The sequence below is a fragment of the Phasianus colchicus genome, chromosome 20 (genome assembly GCF_987193195.1).
Source record: "Phasianus colchicus chromosome 20, bPhaCol1.hap1.1, whole genome shotgun sequence".
NCBI classification, from domain to species: Eukaryota; Metazoa; Chordata; class Aves; order Galliformes; family Phasianidae; genus Phasianus; species Phasianus colchicus.
In genome coordinates, this window is record NC_143455.1 from 9,605,664 (window position 1) to 9,628,984 (window position 23,321).

General features: G+C 40.6%; 1 protein-coding gene and 1 long non-coding RNA gene across 10 annotated transcripts in view; both read right to left on the reverse strand.

The window, feature by feature from the left end:
• LOC149915380 (uncharacterized) overlaps positions 1-12,126 on the reverse strand; it is a 46,247-nt gene extending 34,121 nt beyond the window's left edge. Inside the window, exons 1-2 of the long non-coding RNA XR_016459139.1 lie at positions 12,098-12,126; positions 10,813-10,865 (exon numbers count right to left, since the gene is read on the reverse strand). This is a non-coding gene — a long non-coding RNA (uncharacterized LOC149915380). The remainder of the gene's footprint in view (positions 1-10,812; positions 10,866-12,097) is intronic.
• The window catches only part of TOM1L1 (target of myb1 like 1 membrane trafficking protein), a 512,416-nt gene that overhangs the window by 88,332 nt on the left and 400,763 nt on the right, over positions 1-23,321 (reverse strand). For all 9 annotated transcript variants that reach the window (XM_090122138.1, XM_090122135.1, XM_090122139.1 and 6 more), the window contains one exon: positions 22,491-22,688. In XM_090122138.1, coding sequence (XP_089978264.1) covers positions 22,491-22,499 — 9 coding nt within the window. In that variant the 5' untranslated portion in view covers positions 22,500-22,688. The remainder of the gene's footprint in view (positions 1-22,490; positions 22,689-23,321) is intronic.

Here is a 23,321-nt window from a genome sequence, read left to right on the forward strand (position 1 = left end):
TCATTTGATAAAATTTCACGTGTAGCTTTTACCTCCATGAAGCAGAGCCCATACCAACAAAGAATAGCTGCAGACTAATAGGAAAAAATACACTTTATGAAGCTCAGCATGAATCTCATTCAGAATCATAACCATTTTTAAATAATTCATATTCAAAGTAAAATGACCAGCTTTACATGAGATCATTGGAAGAAGCACAAAGAAAAATAGCTAGAGAAAAAAAACACAGCGGCAACATTGCCAGAAAGTAGGCTAGGAAACTTTCTGAAGAGCACAATGTGCATTATAGTCTATTAAAGATATGCACCAATGAATTCTGTTTTGAGGGTCTACCCTCAGAACCAATTACCAATTTGGAGGGTCTAAAATTGTAAGTCCGTTTTGTAATGCTGGGTTTTCAATGAGAATGTTCCTTGGGATACAGAGGTGTGCTTAAATCTCAGCAAACAGAAGGCCAAGTTTACAATACAAAGTGTGGCTTAAAAGCCGACCACAGTACTGCTATGATATCATTAGTTCTGTCACACTTCTAACTTGACAGCTGTTCAATAGAAGAGCAAATTTTCTGAAAAGCCAAAAGAATTAAAGGGAGAGACGGTTCATCCTGATTTCAGCGAGCTCTTCTTTATACAGTTCTCAAGAGGAACCACTGTGGCCATCTCAGCTGGCCATTCTTATTTGAGGTTTAACACACTATCCCTAAATAACAGCATTTATTGCTTAATGGATCATCCACTTAACAAACTAATGAGGATTGTCTCATGAGGAGACAAATTCCCAAGCAGCCACATTGATATCCAATGTCAACCAGTTAGAGTTTGGTGATAATACTGTTATTAGAACTGTTAGCATTTATTTCCCCTATAATAAGGTAATTAAACACCATTATAGTCCCGTTCTGTAGGCGAAGTGTGTGCACAGCTTCAAAGTCTTGTCGTTCAACAGATCGAATTCGGGTTTACAAAGCATGCAGTGTAAGGCACACACAAACCTTACAACTCTGATTTGGTCCAGTTTTGAGTACAGCTTTGCAAATTGAGACAAGAAGAATTTGGGCAAAGACCTGATGGGATCACTCAATTCTCTCCTCGTCCTGTCTGCCATGTAATGATTCTCCCCAAAATGACTGCTCTATGCAGACAATTCACTCCTTTCTGTTCCTACTTCTGAGCCACTCAGAATGTTCATTGAACACAATTCCTTCCTCTCTAACAATGTCAGCACAGCACAGAAAAGACGGCCTGCTAACTTCTACCTGAATACTCAACAGGCTTCAGCCTTATTCCTGGCACCTGCAGAAGTATTCCGTGTGTTGGCAATAAAGGAGTGCTGATACATTGAACGCATGTTTGCCAGGCTAGTTCTTGCCAACACAAGTGCACAGCTACTATAGAAATGTCCCAAGTCAGTGAGATGTGGCACCCCTTCCTCTGCTTTGTGGCACAGCAGCTCTTCCTGCAGCAGCAGTGCCACGCGAGGCTGATCAGTGGTCACCTGCGGCCTCGCACCAGGGCTGCTGCTGTGATTTTACAAGCACAGTGAACACCAGGCAGAGGAGTGCTGGCCCAGAGAGATAATGTGCTTGTCCTACACAAATTACCACATTTGCATGCCTAATGGTTTCAGAGTTTTCTCTGGAATTTGTCTTAGAACCAAAAGCAAGCATACAGCTAGAGAGGAACACAATTCCCAGTCAGTGCTAAAACCATGATGCCCGGTTGTAGATACTGAAAAACAGAACTTGTAAGCAAGGAAGGACTTCTGCCTATTTGTGCAAAATTAACTATGTTTTCCCTGATTCAGTGTGACTCAATTGCTAATGACCACTACAAGAAATGTGACATGGTACATGATGATACATAACTCTGAAATTGCTGCAGGAATGATCTCGTATCCTACAGTTTAAGAAGATAATCCTTTTGCACAGATCCCCTTCAGCTGATACTGTGTAAATCTTCCTGTTCTGCCTTGTACTGCTGCATAGCTCTTATTTGTGTTTCAGGATTTACTGATTTGATTTGTAAATTGAGGAAATCCAGAAAGACAACTCTGATTTATACGTTTTTACTCCAAATGCATACAGTATAAGAGATCATTTGGGGCTCATTAAGACTCATTTAACTTACAGGCTCACATTCACCTTGCTTCTCAACACTCCTGAGACAAAGCTGGAGTCACTCACATGCGTGGGGCTCACACATTAAGATGGCAGCAAGTAATGCTATGAATAAAGAGTGACTGCATTAGAGTTGACTGCCTTTATAACATACCTTTAACATATATTTCATTCTATCTTTTCAGCATAGCCATTGTACCTACCTACAGCCCCTGGAAACACTCCTACATGAGGATACGAGAGGGTGAGTGATCTAAATGAGTCTGCAGTGGTACCAGGGAGTCTCAATTAAGGCAAAATAACTTTTGCTACTTCACCTATCACCTCCGATGTTGGTACTGAGCGCTTGTAAATCTCTTCTCAGTGGGCTCCCTCATTTGTCTTATACTTTATCCTCTTTGTGAAACCTTCTCCGCCCTTTGAAGGTAGCTAAGATTCATCTTGTTCATCTGTTCTTTGCACCTCATTGCAGAAACTGATGCCTGAGATAAGATAGCTGGATAATGATCACAAATGGCTTCCAAGAGCCTCTTTGGTGTTAAAATAAATTATTTTAAGGTACTTTCTCTTCTGCCTGCTGGGTTTAAAAACTTCTCATGGTACACATAACACATAGGACTGCAAATTCTTGTTGCACAGTTTCCTGGGCAGCTTTTAAAGCATCAGAGCTATTCAGTGCCCCTACATATCTTTATCAATTATATTAAGAATTGTGAAAAATGATGCAGGAACAGACATCACCTGCTGCAGGTATAAATATTCCCTGCACTCCTCCTTCAGCAGTAACCTGGGGGTAGGTTTGGAGGATACTGAGCGTCTGTTTCTAATTAAAATTGTGACACCTTTTGTGTTTCTTCAACTTCCACCTTTGAGCACCTTGCTGTTTTGTCTTTCAGGGCAGTTTTGAGAACCTGAGTGTGTGCAACATTGTAAAACCACAAAGCTACCAGCAGACAATATGCAATTGTTGTAAAAGCTTTCCAAATAGAAGCTAAGAACCCAGGTCTAAAAGGATCTTTGATCCTCACAATGCAGAACAGGAGCACCGAGTTCCTGCATATAGCAGGGTTAATTCCAGCTGCCCCAACTCCTTCCTAAAGCGTTTGCATATTAGAGGAGAGAGGCTGAGAACAGCAAAGAAGATACAAACTGAGAAGTTTATCTTAGATTTGAGTAGACAAGCTGGTTTTGATAAAGACTTCTTGTTTTATTCTTCTTTGGGGTTGAATTGCCATGTTCCAGTTTGTATTTAAACACAGTTCTGCTTAAGGAACCTTGGTTCTTTTTGTTTTGTTCTGCCTGTTTTGTTCTCCTGCTTTTAGTCCTTAGAGTGCAAAACCAGAATCTTCCAAATCACCAGGAAAGCACATCACTACTGAACAGAACGTGTTCTGAGGCAGAGATTTAAATGCCTCATATTACTGATTTGTTAGTTAAAGGTAAGGTTGCCTAACAAAATCGTCCTCTGTCAGCCTTGAATCACTTTGGCTAAAGTTTGCACACAAAACTTTTTTTTTCAGAATTTCCCCTAAAATTTTGACCTCTCTAAAAATAAATGAATAAATGAATAGCAGGGATGTTCCTTCTGCTGTCTTTGAAAACAAAACAAAACTCGTGTTCCCATTTGCTTGACCTAAGGCCATGGAAGTGCTTGGTTAGCACAGTGAAGGACAAAGCTGTTTGGCAAAGACATTTATTTTCTGAGCATGCTGGGGTGAGCAGCTCTCTTGCAATTGTTCTTTCCAGTTCAGCAGGAGAGGACAAGGAAGCCATGGGGAAGAAACAGCTTGAGATGCAGGAGTAGCGTGAGGGATGCTGAGCCAGGCCTTGGGATAAACTACAACAAAAAAACAGCAACTAAGAAACCAACACAGGGCATTGGAGGGATAGCGAAGAACACTGAAGTGTCTGGAAAACATTTGGTTTTAATTTCAAGGTCTTGACTGCACTTTAAATAAAACAGGAGGTATTCAAAATGGGAAGGTGTAAGCAACTATATCCAAAACTTCTGTGCTGCAGTGGAATAGTTTGCTGCTGCTGTTGCTGTGTTTTCCAGTAAGAAGATCATCAAAATTGATCCAATTTTGTGAGACACTTTGTTGTCCCTGGATGCACAAAAAAGAGCTTCAGCTGAAAGTTGGTGCCATGCCCTAACTACGCTGCCATTATCTGAAGTGCTGCACACACCGCCCTAAGGAACTTGGTGTTTTCCTCTTTTATTGTGATTCTTCCCGTCTGGCTGGGGAAAGATTTCAACATCTAACATATAACGAACCTGCTTCACTTCAACAAGGATTCATTATGTTGAGGCTCCACTGCTACACGTTTTATCTAAACCTACAGTAATTACCACAGCAAGTTTGCTGGTCTTCACTTATCTTGTTTGCTAACATATCTATTGATAGTGAAACAAACAACGGTCAACCTTCCTAATGAACACAATCAATCACAATACACACACGCCACGACCAAGGCCAAAATGTTAAAACATCCTGCGGTCCTACAGAACCAAAGCTTCCAAAAGTAGCAGAGCAGAAATACTGGAAAAAAAAACACCAAAGCAAAACAAATATCAAATTGAAACCAACAACTGTGGATTGTTTTCCAAAATAAAAGGGCTGCTGTCTTTGTGACAGCTTACTGAGCCATGTGCTTTAGGCAGAAAGCCAGGATGAAAGGAGAACAGGGAAATTCAGCTCTCTAATGCTGCCAGCAGTAAGCATCCTTCTCTGAGCACAGGAGAGACCTTTCATTTCTTCATGTCATTTTCCAGTTCAATAGCTAAAGACATATTAGTGAAATATCCGAATTCATCTGAACAGAACAGTGAGCTGTGAAAGAAAGCTGTGAGAATACGTACCACATGGTGCTTTCTCCTTTCTTACCCTAATCCCATATCCCTTGCCAAAGTGTCTGCTACTGGTCTCTGTCAAAGGCTGAATACCCGAGATATTCAGAGTCCCACTCTGACCCAAGTGCAGCTCTTATGCTCTTGCACACCACAAACAGACATCAGATAAGCTAGGACTGGAGTTAAACACAGGCTAAAATGTCATCCTGGTGACACCAACTTGGGGACAGCCTGTGCCCTGCATGACCTCCCCAAGCACTCACTGGGGACTGAGCAGGGCAGCAGCACTGCCTCGGTGCTCTGCTTCAACTTGCTTTTCGCCCTGAGTGCAGAAAGGGAAGAACTCACTTCTGTCACCGCTGTGACTGGTGCTCTGACTGCTGGGTCACCCTGGCACTCTCACCAGGCGCATAGCACATTCACAGCCTTTCTGATCCAAACTGTCACCTCTCTTCTGCAAACTACCCGGCACTTCAAAACTCGGAGTAATTCCTCCCCTCCTTAAGTGTCCTTAATTTAGCGTTGTTAATAACATTAATAAATTGAGCCATGGAGCCCAGTGCATTTCTTACAACGTTGGTAACAGTAGCCCAGCCATGCAACTCGGGTGATGGATCTGCCTGTAGCCACGGCTCCCTGCAGCCCTGAGCACAGAGGTGGATTTGCAGGCAGCCAGACACACTGCCACCACCCCCCACAGCAAGCACTGTGCGAGACAGATGGACGTCTGGAGACAGCAAGGAGGAAGCCAACGGAGCTAATCTGAGTCATGGCAGGCTGGAGGCTGTCGGGAGGGAAAGCGTGCCAAGTGCTGGGCTTTATGTCATCATGATCATAATATGAAATTGTCTATTGACTCTGTGTTGTTCTGCTCCATAAAATATTAATGTATCATAGAAAGAGGGGAATAAGACTTCTGTCTTTATGGACATAGATATTCAGAGAGAAGCACTAGTACAAAGGCTGAGGCTCAGGGCATTATTCTATCCCTGCACACAATCTAACGCATTTGCGAAAGTGAGATAGCATCAATGAATTTTAAAAGCTTACCATACCCATTTAATTTAGTCAGCCCTAAAACGTTAAATATAAGTAAACAATGAAAAATATATTCATGTTTTGAGAATTGCCAGGAAAGTCTCAGCAAATGCTGAAATTTTCAGCTGTCACTACAAATTTCATGCCATTCAATTGCAAAAATGAAAAATTGTGATTTTCTACATTCAGGCTGAAGAGTTCTGCCATTTTTTTTCCCTATTAAACTGCTTTTATTGGTTTTACCCAAGGTCCTAACTTCACTTAAACACAGCTTTTAACATTCACATTGCTGGAATTTCAGAGAAGGAAAAAATACAGTATGTGCATGCATATATACATACGTGTATATATTCTCTCTTCCTCGTCATGTACTCAACAAAAATGTAAAATCCACACATCCGAGAGATATGAGACAGTACATAGAGTGGAAGCACACATTTGCACTCTTCATATCCTGCACTCTTACTGCACAGTTTTGTAACAGGCTTCCTTTGGAAGGGACAGCTATGAACAATAGGCAGATACAAACTGCTTTTGTTTACTTGCACAGCACACGTGTTTCTAAAGATTGCAGCTGGTTCTAACAACACCTGCACTATTGTAAGACTTTGAAATTGCAGCCAGGGTCAGTGACAATGGGCACATGAAACTATGCAGAAGGGATTTAATCCCTCAGAAAAGGTGTTTACTGCACCTAGGCAGTACTCAAATGACCCAAGTTTGATCCTTCCATCCCCATGCCAGCACTATCATCCTCATCTGTGACAATAACAGCTCCATATACTCTGTGAACTGCCTGGATAACCTAGTGATCCCTCCTGCCTTAAACATTTCCAGTGTCAATAAAATATAAGACATTATTATTGTCTTGGTGCCTAGAAACCCAAACCAGAGATAAGAGTCGTGCTGTGCTAGGCTCTACCTTAGCACTGGCATTGTATCCAGACGTGTAAGACTTGATGACCTGTCTGTATGTCCTCAGTATCAACCTCCTACAGCTCAAAGCTGTTTGATGGCAGCCAATATTGTGCAACTTCCTCATGCTGGATGAAATGCCCCTGAATAGAGGGGCAGCAGAAGACAATTCCACAAGGAAGAACAAGTTGTGCTCTGCTTCCCAAATGAGCATCCATTGCAAACTCTTTTGACTCTTCTCCTTTATCACAAAATGGCTTTTAAAATGCCTAATTTGTGGTACGTCAGAAACATTTATGGATTCACCAAACAGATCCCACTGCTATCAAACACCTTCGTGTCACTTGGCGCCATTTACAACAAACACATCCCTCTGTACACTGCTCTGTAATAAATATTACTCTGTAATTACTGAGGGACTCGTAAAAGGGAACTGGCATCCTAGCGACAGAATTTCCTTACAGATTTGTGACTTTAATATTGAAGAGATACCTCTTGCCTTCTAGGACACTCCCCAAGCCACTGGCTTCCTTCAGCAGAGGGCTGAGCACACGCATCATGGTTTGAAGAGCAATCACAAGACAGCACAAAGTAGCACCCCGTTTACAGGCTGCACCACTGGCCAAACAGCAGTTTGGAGACGTGTTCCTCAGACTGCTGTTGAAATGTGTCAGGAAATCATCCATGTGATTCAAACTATTTCACTATAAAGGTTCACAACTTAAACATACAAGCATAGCAATACACTAGGAAAGACCACAACTGTGAATTGCTAGGAAATCAGCTGAAATTTACCAAGGGAATTAATGCAGAGATCTTCATGTCTTGATCAAAGAGTAAAATTTATGATTCTTTCTGTGAAAAAACATTTGAAGAAAATTCCTGTCTACCCAAACAAGAGCACTGAAGAGAGCTGTTTTTATTAAAAGGTGTCTACTAACCTCCAAGTACTCATTTGTGCATGACAATGTATCTGTAAGATCAGTCAAAACATTACCCCAACAGTAAGATTACTTCAGCATGTTTTGGATTCATACATATCCAACTGGAAAATGCAAGCTGAATCAGCCCCTATTCCATTATAAGACACAGACGTATAAATTGCAGCTGCACTGTACTCTGCACATTCAACCAGATGAGGCTTTTTGGCCCCATTGCACCCCCAGCACTGGACTCACTCCAGGGATCTCCAGCACTGAGCATCCTGTCTGGAAATGCTGCTCATCCTCACCCCTCATCACTGGCCAGCGATCCAGCAGATTTGCTCAGAGGGGTCTTAGACAGATCCTAAGCCTCTAGGAGTGTTACTGACCAGTGAGCAACAATGCGAACTCTTTCTAAAAATGAGCAGACAGCCCAAGGTAGACTAGACTGTAATACTGCAGTGTGTTTCGGGGATGGAGCACCATTAACAAGCATCTAAACCACATGCTTCAGAAGCTTATTCTGAAACCTACTAGCTAGGAAAAACCTCTCTTTGGCTTCCTGGGGCCTAAGATCATGTTCCCAGCTTACTCTGAGTTCACATGAGCATCAGAAAGAAATGTATGGGATCAGCAACAAAGGAAAAGTACAAATGGAAAGATAGAGATACTATTGGCAAAGTGAGATTAAAAAGAAAATTAAGCCTCCACAGATCTCTCAGAAAAAAAGTAGCAAAGCTATTCCAATAAGAGATTGCCAAACCTCATCAAATCTACTGTTCAATTATTCTGAATAGAGCTTCTATTAATATACAAATGAAAACCTCCACATCATATGTTACAGCTGACTATATTGCCCATTACCTTTAAAGAAAATTCATACGTCCATATTTCTGTGAGTTAAAGAAGATTCAGTTCCTTTTTCTTCATATCCAGGCAATGACACCACCTTTAATCAGCAGTGTCTCCTGATTTACTGTTCTGCTATTATTAGCTGAACAAAAGCCTTTTCTGTTTAAAATAAATGTTGAGAAAGCCAAACCCTATACCACAGCCAATACCAAAGACTGCTTAAACCGCTATGAATTTGACAAGGAGATCTGCTGTGGCCCATCAGGAAGGCACAGTCTGGCTTTGGGCACCCTTCCCTGGCTCCCAGCAAACCTGCACTAGATGTGCAGCCACTGGGGGCTGCCAAGCTTGGAGCAGCCACCTGACTTGCTGCACAGCAGGAAGGTTTGTTGTGCTTCTCCACAATGGAGCAACGCAGGGGTCTGTAATCTCCACTACTGATATTCTCCTGAATGGTACTCAAGGATGTCTAGACACATCATTTTCTGAGAAGCAGATGGTGCCACTCACTGTGCAACAAGCATGGAACAGAAGAGCAGGTGATAACGTTAAAAGGAAAGCCCTGTGGTGTGGATTGAGACTGGGCGATGTGGAATGCATACAGTAATTCTTAATGCTTCCAATCTTGGGTGATTTAGGGCATTTGTAGTCTTTTCCCTCTCCAAGTCTCCTGGAGAAATTCAGCATCCCACAGAATAAGCACACAGATTGTTCCGATGCTGACAGACTGCTTTCAACTACTGCAATTACAATAAAATTTAAAAACTGTGCTAAACAGACTGAAGTATCACATACCCACAGTTAAAAAAAAAAAAAAAAAAAAGTATTATGGTATGAAATGAAGAATGAGGTCTTTACTTTTCCATAATCCAAATGCCACACCCTGCTAATGCAAGGGCCAGCAGGTGGTTGTGCTGGCCTTTGGGAGATGCCTTCAGCTCGCTTGTGACTGTGCAGGAAGGGAAGGCTGCATTTGTTAAAATGGATGTAAACTTGCACTTCTGACTACTTCAATTTATTTTATAGAATTGTTTGGAGATCATTAGGTTTCTTCAAAGTTTTTGTTCACTTTGTCTTTGCTTTACTTTACAAGCTTCCAACATAAAGCCAGAACCATTAGAGAAAGAAAAAACAATTTAAAATTCACACTGAATTAGAAGAGATTAGCCACAATTATTTTCTTTTGTTTACAACATAAATTTTGATGCTAGCTATCTAGTACCAGTATAAAAAAAAGACTCCTGTTTGATGATTCATAGCAACTTGGAAGGATGCAGTTAATAAGAAATAACAAGAGCTCTTATTCAGCACAGCTGGATAGCTTCCTGTCGTGCCACACTACTACATTTCTAACCCAAACTTCACAATTTCACTTCCACTTTCCAACTTTTCAGACCCCCTGGATCACAGTGAACCACGCAAAGAATTTTTAGTGCTAAGTGCATTAGTGCATCTCCTACGTGGTGTTATTGTGTACTCTTTGGCACCTTCTGTGTGGGCAAGAGGACAGGCACACAGCTTATTAATAATGTAATGGATCTGATCTTGCTGCAAATAAATTTTGAGAGCAGAATCACTGCTGTAACATCCATCAAAGGTACTCACACTTGCACAGCTCTGAGGCTAAACCTTGTCCATTATTTTGGAAGTAAATGCATTTTGGTTGAGCTTTTCACTATTATCAATACTCTGCTTTCCCCATCAAACCAAATTAACATTCAGTCAACATCTCTCAAAGCATGTGACAAAACCGCACAAATAAAAGAGCTTGAAGATTAAAAAACAATGTCAAAGAAGCCCTTCAGTCCAATAGAGAAAACAATCCATGAGAGGAAAGCTGTTGTCCTACTCTCTTCTGCATGTGAGACTGAAGGAAGAGCAACAAGAGAAGGCAGTCTTGAAACAAAGAAATCAACTAAAATATAATTAATGAGCTCAAGTTGAACTCGTGCTCAGTAAGTGACTGCATGAAAACTAAAAGCCATCCTTAGAACAAGGCTATATATGATACTTAAGCTCATTCTCCCGAAAAAACTTGGGTGAAGTCACACAGGGGAACATTGGCATGCTCATGATGTAGGTCTTGCCCTGTGGGTTTCAGTGCAGTATAGGTTTACCTTCCTGGTGTAGGTACAAGCTTCAGAAAAGCCACCTGTGCAGACTTTACCAGCTGAAAGGAACAAGAAAAACACAGCATTAGGGCAGTTTTGCTGCGTAAAGGAGTACCTCCATTTTCTCTTTGTGTCATAAAGCTCAGACCTGTCCTGCCTTTTTATGAGCTCAGTATAAGATGATCCAATACTGCACAGTAGTGGCTGTGGAGTACAACCTGCCTTTCCTTTTTCATTTCATACATCATTTCAAACCCCTGCAATAAGCCCACAAAGCCAGCAGAGGCTTTAAAAAATTAATGAGAAAGATGTAAGAAAAATGTATTATTGTTTGTTTCAGAGAGACCTGCAATGTTGGTGGTTATGTACTCAGAGACACTATGTTAGTTCTACTCTGTGGGGTTTTATTGTATTGCTCTGGCAAGCAACTCAATGTATCATTAATGACCAAATCTTTTTGTCCTTTGTGCTGCTTTTGATAATAGCGATGCCTGAATAAGGGATTCAGGCTTGCCTTCATCAAGTCAAGCACAAACATACAAACGTTGCAAATGATACTGATAACCAAGGATGCAGTAGTCTTCCAAAAGAACCATCTCTGCAGAACTGGATGAATGCACACAACTGGGAAACAATTTTTTATTTTCCTAAGTCAGAGTGCCTGCATTCAGAAACTACCTTCATGGCTGATGCAAAATGGTCCTAACAAAAAACAACAACAACAAACCTTTGTTTTTCATAGATTCAGTGAATTCAAGTAAAAGCTATTATTTAAATAATTGGTCACAGTGAACGTGGACACCATAGATAATTATTCTGTACTGTATCCTATTCTTTCAGCTCCTCTAATTACTCAAAGCCTTCTGCTCTACTAGACTGAAATCAAGAACCTTCAGTTTAACTATATCCTGGACCTTTCCTATTCCTGTTTACTATATTTTAATTGCTTCTCTACTACTATGCCTTATCCAGAACTGAAAATTTTTGTTAGGTAAATATATGATATCCCTCAGTTTTGTTCAAAAATACCTAACAGTTTAAACTGTTCCTAAAGAAAAAATACTTAACTAAATGTGATTTTCCATAGCTACACCAAAAATTCCATGGAAGCAGGCGCTGTTATTTCAGAACTAAGCCTCATTCTATTCAGATGGGAGAAGACAGCCATCCCCTGCTGCCGCTCATCCCCGCTGGCTGTCTGTGTCCCACGAGGTGCCACCAGCCTGCCCCTGTTTGCCCATACCCCTCCCAGTGTGAGGGCTGTGCTGATGCTGGGGCTGGGACTGCTCACACTCAGCTGATGTGGGTGTGCGATGCTCCTGGAGATGCGCTGCCTGCGGTTCCTGGTTGTCATGGCAACGTCTGTGCATCCCAGGGCAGTGCTGAGCAGCACCGCACTGCAAGAGCCACCTGCACCTTCCTGCTTCCTTCAGTGCTACACCCCTCCTGCTCTTTCTTCCTTTGTTAATTTATGCTTAATCTAAGGAAGGTATAATTCATGACATTTGTCTTTTAAACCCAGCTTTGTTTCCATTCAATCTCCCCTCTTCCCCCCGGTACAATTTATTGCACAAACCTATTTCAGAACCGATGGGAAAAGCAGGATTGAAAGATTTTTCATGTATAACAAATGCATGATCTTGTGACACATGCACAAACTCACTGAAAAAAATCCCCCTCTGAGTTCATCGACCTAAATTCTCTTATGTCTCAAATATATTTCACTTTTTCCTATACACTTCCTAGTCCCACAGAACTGCTCATGGGCATGAAGCTAAGGATGCATTTGCCTACGTGTTTTGCAGGGTTATAATCCATAGCTTGAATTCTTCCTTTTCTGTGCTGTATCTTCCATTTTCATTATGCCTCAATTAATACACTGAAATATAACAAGCACTTTCACATGAAATATGTTTCTCATTTTAATCAGTTTAGCATCAAAGGTTGTAGGCTGGTATTTTCTAGGTTGAGCGTACAGTGTTTATTAATTTGTCTGCGATGCCCTCTCTCATTAGTGTTTAATGGAATTTCAAGCAGTCCCAGCAGCCAGAAGACAATTTATTTTTTAAACATATTCTTATCAGTGTATTGAATAACCAGAGTCTTTATTGTTTCTGAATAATCTGGAGTGCTTGTTTCATCTCCAGATCAGAAAGCCGCTACATTCTGCGTCCTGACTGCTGGGAATGAACCAAGCAGCAGCCAATCACCGTTGAGATCTGGATTCTCAAATATTCCACTCTTTGCAAGGAGCACATCCAAAAGGAAAGCCACAGAGTCCTGCTTCAGCCAATCCATTCAATGGTGAAAAGGCTGTCTGCCCAGGCCAGAGCCGGTGCTTGGGACTGCTGTGTGCCAGCCATGTGCTAAGCAGGGCGGGCTGACCGCAGCCATGCGCTCCCCCCACCACCCCCAGCCCTCACCTTTCTCCTGGTGCCAAGCAGGCATGTCTCACTATGCCATTAGGCAAAGATTCCCTGACTGAGGATGCAGCAATTTCTGCTAACTACTGACATGTGCTGCTTCTGATTCATTTGTATTTTCTCACAGGACGTTGTTGTGTCAAGAATTTTTACCCATGTTAGTCATCAAATCCTGAGCATCTTGTGACAGTCATGATGTTCCCTACAGACAGTGGGTCAGTTCCAATGGAATGACAACGTGAGGCTGAACGCACTGTCAGGAGAATCAGACAAGCTGAATATGCTGCAAACTCTGGGATTTCTGAGCTTAGATTTTAACCTCAGAGCTCCTTTTATCTCTAGGTTTTAAAAATACTTTTACAAACAAGGCTGGTGCCTTTGTAGATAGGCATTATGGAGTCCTCAATCAATCCCCTGTAATGTGTTATCTTTCATCAAAACGCATTTCAAATTATGTGCGATCAAGAAAAAATATCAGTTGAGATTGATTATTTCACAAGACAAGTAAACTTAATTGCCTTCTGCCATGATCAATGTCAACTCAGTTTGATTTTGCCAATAATTCATGAGCTTTCATGAATATGCATTCACTTTTCTGTACAGGTTAGTATTATTACACCGTACTTTTCCGAAGAGCAGGTAAGTGAATTAAATTAAAGGGGAATTAAGAGTAACAACAGGTGCTAGCCAAAGGGATATGAAGAGATCACTATCACATCAGCTGGTTTGGCACACTTGCTCTGTTTGCCCCAAGATTCACTGGTTACCAGGTCTCAGGTTGCTGTGACATCTTCTGGATTGGGAATGTCTTCATGAAAGCCTTTCCAGCCACCACTAACATGCAGCAGTTCGTAATAGCAATACTGTTCAATTTTACTATGCCAAAATGCTCTGACCCTTGTCATTTTAAAATAATTCCTTTTTGTTTTCATCGGCTGAAGATCATCCTAAGTTTATGGCTCACTGGAAAGTAAAACACTGACTACACACTTTGTTTCCTTCAGAAAGAAAGCCTATCTGTCGTTCATGTCACAGAGTAGTTGTACCCAATAATAAAACATTCTGTTCATGTAGGAAAACTGCCTGGAACCACAAAAGACTGATTTTTCTCCTAGAGCAACTCTGACATTTTTTATGCTAGCATCTGCTGTGGCTTGCATGCAGCATATGCACGGGATTTAAATCTGGACATGGAGCCCCACCAAAACCTGAAGGCTTCAGATTCTGCTCCCGAACTGAGCACTGTGCTGTGACAGCAGCCAGCACCCTCAGCCTGCTTGGCTTCACTGGAAACGTCTGGCTGGCCTCTGCCTCTGATCTGAGATTCTCAGACACCTCAAGGAATATTTTCCAATAGAGAACGGGTTACACCATGCAGGATATCAATCAGACAGCTAAATAAGAACACACACACAGACCAAAAGAAAAAACAAGCCAGTCCTGAAATCAGAAAGAGATCCAATGACATGAGTTTACTTTCAGGTTTATGATATTGAAGAGAATTAGAGTTCATGTACTTCAGCTGCATGGAAGGAGAGAGCTCTGAGCTCTGACAGCTTTACAGGAGAGTTAACTGTACTGTAAGTGAGTAGGGGAGGAAAGTAATACTTGAGAAACAACAAAACAAAAGCTATCACCAACATTATGAATAGCAAAACCAAGAATTTACCCTACCCTGCACCCCCTGTTAGACCAGGAACAGAGTATTATCTAACACAAAAATGCAATCTTCTTCTCAGGGAAAGCAATAAGTTTAATAGAAGGAAAACAAGGAGGAAATACCATATTTAAAAATCTAGTGGCTCACTTGGAAATACAACTCCCTGGTTTTCTTTTAAAATCTCCTCCATACATATGCAGTGCAATGAATTACATTGAAATGGATGAGCTCCTGTCACCTATTATTTGAAATGCGAGTTGAGGTTCTCTTTAAATCATTCCTCTGCCAGAGAACAGATAAAAAAAAGAAGACCCAATAGTTTCTACCCTGAAAGCCATTTCACCATAAATATATGTCTCCTGTTGACAATATATTGGATGAGCTTGTTTACAGATTCCAGTTCCTATGGTCTTAGATAGTCCCTGGCCTCTTAGCTTTATTCTTATTACAATACGTACTTTGGGTAGTCATCTATATGAAAAAATTTATGATTTCAGAAATCCTGGTACTCTTCTTCTCCCTTCCAGTGAATTAATGAAATCTAAGAGAGAAGCCTGCATAGGACACGGCAGGCCTGAGAGCACAGAGCCAGGTGTGCTGCACAGCCTCTGAGCCACGCACCGCCTGCACGGGAGCCCTGGGAAGCAGGAAAGGAAAGGGAGAGGGAGAGCTTTGCCGAAGGAAAAATGACATCTTTTAAGCATTTCTTTCAGTAAACATCCTAATAAAGAGAAAAGCTGTTTATGATGGAGGATTAGACATGATAAGCCACTCAAAATTTCAGTCAACTAATTTCAGCTAATTCTCCTTTCCTCTTATCCATGTAGGGGACAGGTGGTATCTCCAAACTTGCACACATCAACATTATCTGCTTACTTCCTTTGCTGCTCCAACCCTCTGACCACCACGGCGCTCACCTCTGAGAGGTGCTGGTGGATAACTCAGAAATGCACTCTCTGGTCATCAATCCACATTTTCATAATAACGATAAATAAGTGAAGTGTCCAAGTGCCTTACTCACTGCTTCCTCTTTTTAGAATCACCGTGACAAATAAATATGGACATGCCTGTGGGTGGACTCAGTATTTGTGCTGTTTGTGTTTTTTTGAAAACAGCCAGTACTCCATAGGTATTATCTGAAAAAATTAACTCTCAGAGCTATCCCTGGATAAAACAACCAAATAACCTAGCAACGATTTTTCTAGTACAGCTAGGAAATCATTCCTGCGTGCCAGCAGTCAGGGCGCAGACAACAAGCTATGCCTCTTGCAATGATATTGGCACATTTTGCTAAGAGACAGTGGAATTGATTTGCCTGAATTTTCAGATCCCTACTATTGTGGTACAATTAGAAGCTATGCGCTGTCACAGCCCAGTGGGTGAAGCAATGGTTGTGTACCCAAATGTCTGAGGACCAGGATGAGTGTTTTGTATGGTAGAACATGAACAATCAGAGCACGTTAATGGATTGTGTTGTCATTTACGTTTGCAGGATTATCACACTTGCACATATGTACATATCCACTTTTGCACACACGTTCATATATAAAATAAAAATACTTTCTCTACCATGCCATGGGCTAAATGATTGTTTTTCCTCTGAAAGCACAACATGCTATCGAAAGTCCATTACGCTTTGGAGCAAGCTGGGCACTGGGAATTTTGAAGCACACTATTGTGCAGCATTTCAATTGTTAGCTTTGAATAAAGGTTTAAAAGGAATCCTAAATTCAGCAAAGAGTATTAAAATCTAAATGACTTGATGGAAATCGTTCCTCTAAATAGCATATTTGTATGAAAATAGCTTCACAGAGTGCTAGCTGTGGAGCAGGACACAGCTTTCCAAGGCTGTAAAGCAGAAATTAAAGACAACGGATACAACCATAAGCTCAGAAAGAAAGACCAAGATCAAGTGATTTTCTAAACATCTTTCCAGAGTTACTGCTTGAATATCCAGTTCTCCCACTGAATTCTGAGTTACTTGCAATTAGATTAGACATATTTCTGCCACATACTGCTTTCAAACACTGAATACGTGTTGAAGTACAAATATGACTTCTTTCAACATATGTTAAAATTCTATCTCTCTTTCAGCGTAAAACAAACAGCTACAGTTATAACACTCCTATTTTCTATGCCAGGTTTCAATTACATAGAACTGGAAGTCAGAACAGTGCTCAGGCCAGTAAACACTTCTGGCAGCCACAGATCATGTACACGATTCCTACAATGCAATTCAAAATGCTGGTAAGTATGATTTCAATACTGTAATTATTCACTATGGGCTGTTTAATAGACCTGTCTCAGTATTGTTTCACTGATCCAAATCAACTCTAATTAATGTCTGTAAAACACTTGATCATTCAAGACATTATGTGAATGCCAGGGATTATTCCTGTAATATAATTTTAACAAATACTTGCAAATGTTCATTATTTATGAATCATGAAAAGGTGTTTGATACTTCACAGACACAGAGAATGACAGATTTTCTGGCCTTGTATGTTTCATAACACGGAGAAATACAAAAATACATGTATTGGTTTTCTTTTGTCAGTTTATCTTGACATAATATCAGCTCAAAGACTTGTATCACCAGAACAGCTTGCTGGATCATAAAATCCTTTTGATTTGAAATCAGCTGCATTTTGATTCCAAGTACAGAATCAGCCACTTGAGACTTTAAAAGGCATTTAAGGGCTTAGAATAAACAATAAATGTATTTTAAAAACACCACCAACAAAACAGTAACTGCAGCAGAAAATACAAGATTTGCTTCAGAGAATCAAGCTTTCGATTCCCTAAGCCAGTAAAACTCTAGCATTTCTTGGAGGGAGTTTTTCTTCCTTGAGCTATGCAAATCTGTTTTATACCTATTACTAATTAGAATTATAATGAATGTTCCTTTAGAAGATATGTTGGCCTATCTGCTCATTAAGTGAAGGGTAAAGAAGCAGCCTTGTGAAGGTGCACGGCCGCACAGCTGGTGCCTGCAGTGGGGACGCGTCAGGTCTGACTCAGAAAATCTCTTTTTACAGAACTCGAGTCCCCTTCTGGGGCCTGGGATATGGTTGCTCACATAATTTAGCTTCTACTGTAGTGATAATTAAAGATTATAAAACTATGTTTCTTGTTTTGCTCCTTTGTCAAAAGACCTCGTGCAGTGCTCTTCACAGACACTGTAGGTGAATGGTAACCAATCTTCTACATAGTCACAACACAAGACAGCAAACTCTAAAAAAGAGAACATTAAAGGAAAAGAATGTATGTGGAAAGAGTTGACCAAAATCAAGGACAGAACCATAGCTATAGCTTCAAGAAGATTCACGAGTTTCTTAGGAGAAGTTGTTTGTTCAAAGCACTCCAGCATAACACCCTAGATGTGCCTCTGCAAACCTGATGGAAACGTTTCAGGATTAGTAGCCCCTAGGAAGCAGGAAAATATATCATCTTGGATGGCACAGAAGTGGGAGTGGCAGTTCCACAGAACACGCCTCGTAGTCAAACATACTAAAGCAAGAAAAAAGACCTAGGATATATAGACGTGGTAGATTAGTAAATGACAGGTTAGACAGAACTGACAGTGTGATCATGCAATGCATTATGTAGTCCTGTAACAGGTCACACGTAGGCTAAGAATGCATACTGCATGACTTCAGCTGAAAGATTGGAAATGAGCATCAAACAAACCTTGCAAAGAGCCTTGCTCTACTGCACAACTTAATTCTAACTTACTCAGAGCCCACATCTTACAATCTAAATCTCAGCTCATCTCAGATCAGAGTCAGTAAAAAACGTGACTCGCTGCTGGGGCTGCCCTTAACTCTTAGTGCTAAACTGTCCAATCCAGTTCCTTCCCAGCTCACCCCCAAGCTCAATTTGCTCCCAAAATAACACACCTGGAGGGTCTTTCAGATACAGCCACATTTATACCATTTCTGAAGGATCTGGTTTGCAGTGTAAATACTTGCACCTGCAGTGTGAAACAATCTGATGAGCTGCAAACTGAAAAAAACCTTCACACAAACAATTCAGAAAGACAGTAAATTTCAATCTCTTGCTTCAGCTTTTACAGTTGCTTGATGGGAAAGGTACCCCTAGCTATGAATATTTTAGTGTGAAGAAGCCACATCTTATTGCCTCATCAAAATATATGCACATAATTCTCTCTCATTACTGTTCTATAAAACAAAACCGTGTAAGGACGGTATCAAATAGAAGCACTAATACTCTTTTTACAAGCCATGTCAAAGCAGTTCAGCAAGGCAATTGTTGATAACACTCATACTTCCAATGCAGAGCACAAGGCCACTGCATAGCTATGAGCAGAGCTGGAGCCTCATTCCCTCTTTATTTGGCTACTGCACTCATCTGCCAATGAAAACATTCATACAACACACAATAATATTCTGAATATATAACATTTCTTCTATAGCCACATTCCTTTCTATTTACAATATAGATTAAGTCATTAATGGGGTAGAATTTTGTCCATCAATATTACTACAAAGCATCCTTTGCTGAGCAGTAGCAGTACATTATCACACACCTTCCCAGTGCATCTAGTAAAGAAACAGAACTTTCCAGCCATGCACGGATGGCACACACTGAGCTATCTGCTTGCCTTCAGGTGTTTGTTCAAAGGCCAGTTGGCATTATGAGAACCAGCTATGGTTTGCCACAAATTTCACAGCAACTTCCAAAAAAATCTGTGGAGAATCTATTGCCTGAAGTTATGTGCCAAGGATGTTTTGGCTACACTTGTGTGTTTTGGGACTAGCAAACATCAGCACACTCGGGACCCATGCAACACCAACTGGTCCCTGCAGGAGAAAGGGACAGGAATAAACGCTTTGTGGGAATCTGTATTGGACTAGATACACTGGTCACTTAGCAACCTCCACTTCTTGGACAGATACAAACGGTTAAACACCTGCAACTGTCTTCAAATCAGAGACCACATTTTTCTCTCATGCTAGTGTGACACTTGAAAAGCTTTTTCCATTCTACATAGCTTCTCATGCTACATCTTTGCAAGAAGGAAGAGTTATCCATCCATTACTGCAAGCAAGATTTGGAGCAACCCATTTAGTGACAAGAGAATAAGTTAAAATGAATATGAATATGATCTTGAATACAGGGTGTTTTCCTGGGGAAAGTTTTTGTTTCACTTCCTCCTCCTCCTTTTTTTTTTTTTGTAAATATGCTGTCAGGAAATACTAATCTGCATATCAATGTGTTTTATGCAATTCAGTATAAAAATCACCTTTTGTCAACTAGAAATAAAATGTACTACCAGACAAGCTGTATCCCTTGTCACACTTATCAGTGAGTGGTGGCTGGCAGAGACATGACACTGCTGGGCAGCCTGTGGGCCTTGCTGGGTAGGGCTGTATTCCTAGTGCTGCTGCTCACTTGGGGAAAACATTTCAGGATGACATTTTGCTTCCCTCTCCTTGGATCCACCGCTTAGGAACCAATGTGGTTCTCTCTCCTGATGTACTGAGGACACAGATATTTTGAGACAAAAGAACAGTATTGCAGTAACTGTGCCACTGCTCCCAGTTTGCAAAGGGGGAACAAAGTTAATAAGTTGACATCCTTCTTTGCCAGCAGCGGTAGATGTTATTCTCGAAACTGATGGTGAAAATGAACAGTCAGACTAAGATTTCTTGACTCAATATTACTGCAAGTCTGAAAAGCTCATGAGGAGAACGAATATCGATAACATCTAGAGTTGTAATTATAAATGCAAAACAAACAAAAGCATCGGTCTTCAAATGCTTTAGAAGAGATATAAGCTCCTGTGCTTCAGGGGAAGTTTCTGGTGTTTTTCCCATCTTTGAAGGCAGAAGGAAATTTCCCCGTGGAGCAGCTTAGATGACAATTGCTTTTTCCTTAGGCTGCCTCTGAAACCTGTGGTTTAAACCTATTTGTGATAGCTCTGGACTACACAGATACTGGACTGATCCAATATATTAACTCCCATATTTCTATTCTGAAAATACTATCAATTCTATATAAAACATTCTGCTTTGCTTCTTCATCGTATTTACTGCATGAATGACCCAGCATACAAATTTAATCTCTCTATTTTGAAAGCTTGAAGACAGCATTCCAGCCAGATAGTGATCTACTCAGGCTCTTTTATCTCTGTAATGGTCAATGCTGACATGTACTTACAGAGGCTGAAAAAACAATGACAAAATAAACACTAGGTAAAGAAAAATCATTTTTGCTGTTGACTCTGATAGCTCAGGATTTCTGCACATTACTGAGTCTGCTATGACTAAAGTCTGTTATGATCTACCCAGATACAATGACTTTGGTTGACTATGTAGTTTATTGCAATTCTAATCGTCACTATCGATTCAGACACTCACTGACATTTTTCTGCATGGCCAAACATTATTTTAAGCACTGTGCATTGCTATTATGGCTAATGTATTTGTGGCAAGTTACTCACCATATGATCATGTCCTTGATTTTCAGACATTATGTCAATTCTATTCCAATTCGTATTTTCCTCAAGAAGGACACTGCATTAGGCATATTGGTTATGTTTTGACAGCAGCAGCATGGATGCCAGTTTATGGGTGGTTTTATTGCTTGGTTGGTTGGTTGGTGTTTTTTCTCTTGTTCTTTTCTAAATAATGTAATAACCACTTTTTGGCACTTTGAAATGTTCCTCTGAGTGAGCAGAACGTGATGCAACAGCTGGACGTACATCACTGACAGCCATAAGGGACCCATCTTGGTAGAAAGAATAAAATAGAGATTTGTAACACAGATTACCTCTCCTAAGTGGTGAGATTCATGTAGGGAATTCTGCAGTCCTCCTAAACAAGTTATCCCTCTCCCATTGTTTTACTTGTGCTTTATCTTTAAAAAGGAGTTATGGACATTTCACATGGTAATGGTGTGATCAAACACTTCAGAACCAAGCACTTCACACTTACTTTAATCACCTAAATTAGATGCACGTTTACATGATTAAGGAGAAAACAAAGAAGACAGCTGAAGCTGACTGAAGAAGCTCCAGGACTGTAGCTGTATAAAAATATGTTTCTTTTTAAGGCACTTATAAAAATCCTAAACTTTCATAAAGAAGTTATACTGAACCATTTGTTGTGACACACTAAAAAGTGATTTATTATCCTGTATAGCTCTCTATAAAGGCAGTACGTGAAGGCATCTGTCAGGTTTGCTCTGAGGACAGAAATAGACTTCACGGTTTGGATGCCAAATTATATTTGACATTTAATTTACCATCTATGAAGCTGTAATATTTCACCTAAGCAGAATGGGAACAAAACAGTAGGAAATTCCATTTTCCAAAACGAAATACCAACACTCATTGCAGTCAATAATCAGATAACTAAAGAAATAGATTGTTGACCATAGTCAAGCTCATCTAAACATGATGAATGTAATGGACTACAGAGAAAATATTTTGTGTATAGAATTGTAGGAATAATGCATGTAACAAGATTGAGTTTCAAGATTCTTACCTCTGCTTCTTGATCTGGTCTGGATGACAGGAAATAGCAGCAGCAATGCAAGCACTGGCACCAGGCAGCAAAGCTCAGAGCAAGACTTACCTTCAGCATCTGCAGACTTGAAACCAGTACTGGACTAAGAGCAGCGGAGCATCCTGTTGGGATCTCTCATGCTTTGGGCAACAGAGCAAGCAGGGTCCCAGGCTATTGATACATCAATATTTTTCACTGTCACTCTGCCTGAATCTCTTGTGAATCTTTGGAAGGCAAAGCTGAAGATGTTTCAGAGAATTTCACGCACTGCAAAGAAGAGAAAAAATTCATCATGAGTATTTATCTGAAGGAATCCACACTGCATTACTTCCCATTCCTGATGGGCTTAGTTTCTTTCTCTAAAAAACATTCTTAGTCTATTATCACAAGTTATAACTCTTATAATAAGAAGACGAGCAACCTTCTAAATTTTTTTTGGAATACAATAGACATTATAGCTGCTACCAAACATGAAATATAATTAAGATGAAATTAACACACAATTGTCCCATTTTTGGGGAACTACACAGGCAAGCTAGTTGCTGTAAATGCACACAAAACACACAACTCTCTTACAGAGAATATTAAAATCAATTAGCCTTCAAGAACAGGAAACTACATAGGTCACTCCAAAAGTAATGCCTCCTGTTTACTTCCACGAAAACTACAACAGACACAAAAAAAGCACCATAACACTATTTGGCAGAGCAAATTCCCCGCTACAAAACACGATTTTTCAACACAGTCACTTTGTTACAGTGCATTTTCATCAGTGACAAATAAGAGCTGCATGCCACGCTCAGAACAATCTGCATGGCTGCCTGGGACGTGGTGTGTATAGGTGTAAAGGAAGCTGTGTTTAGCTAGAACAACATGTTAGTTTGGAGCAAAGCAAAGCAT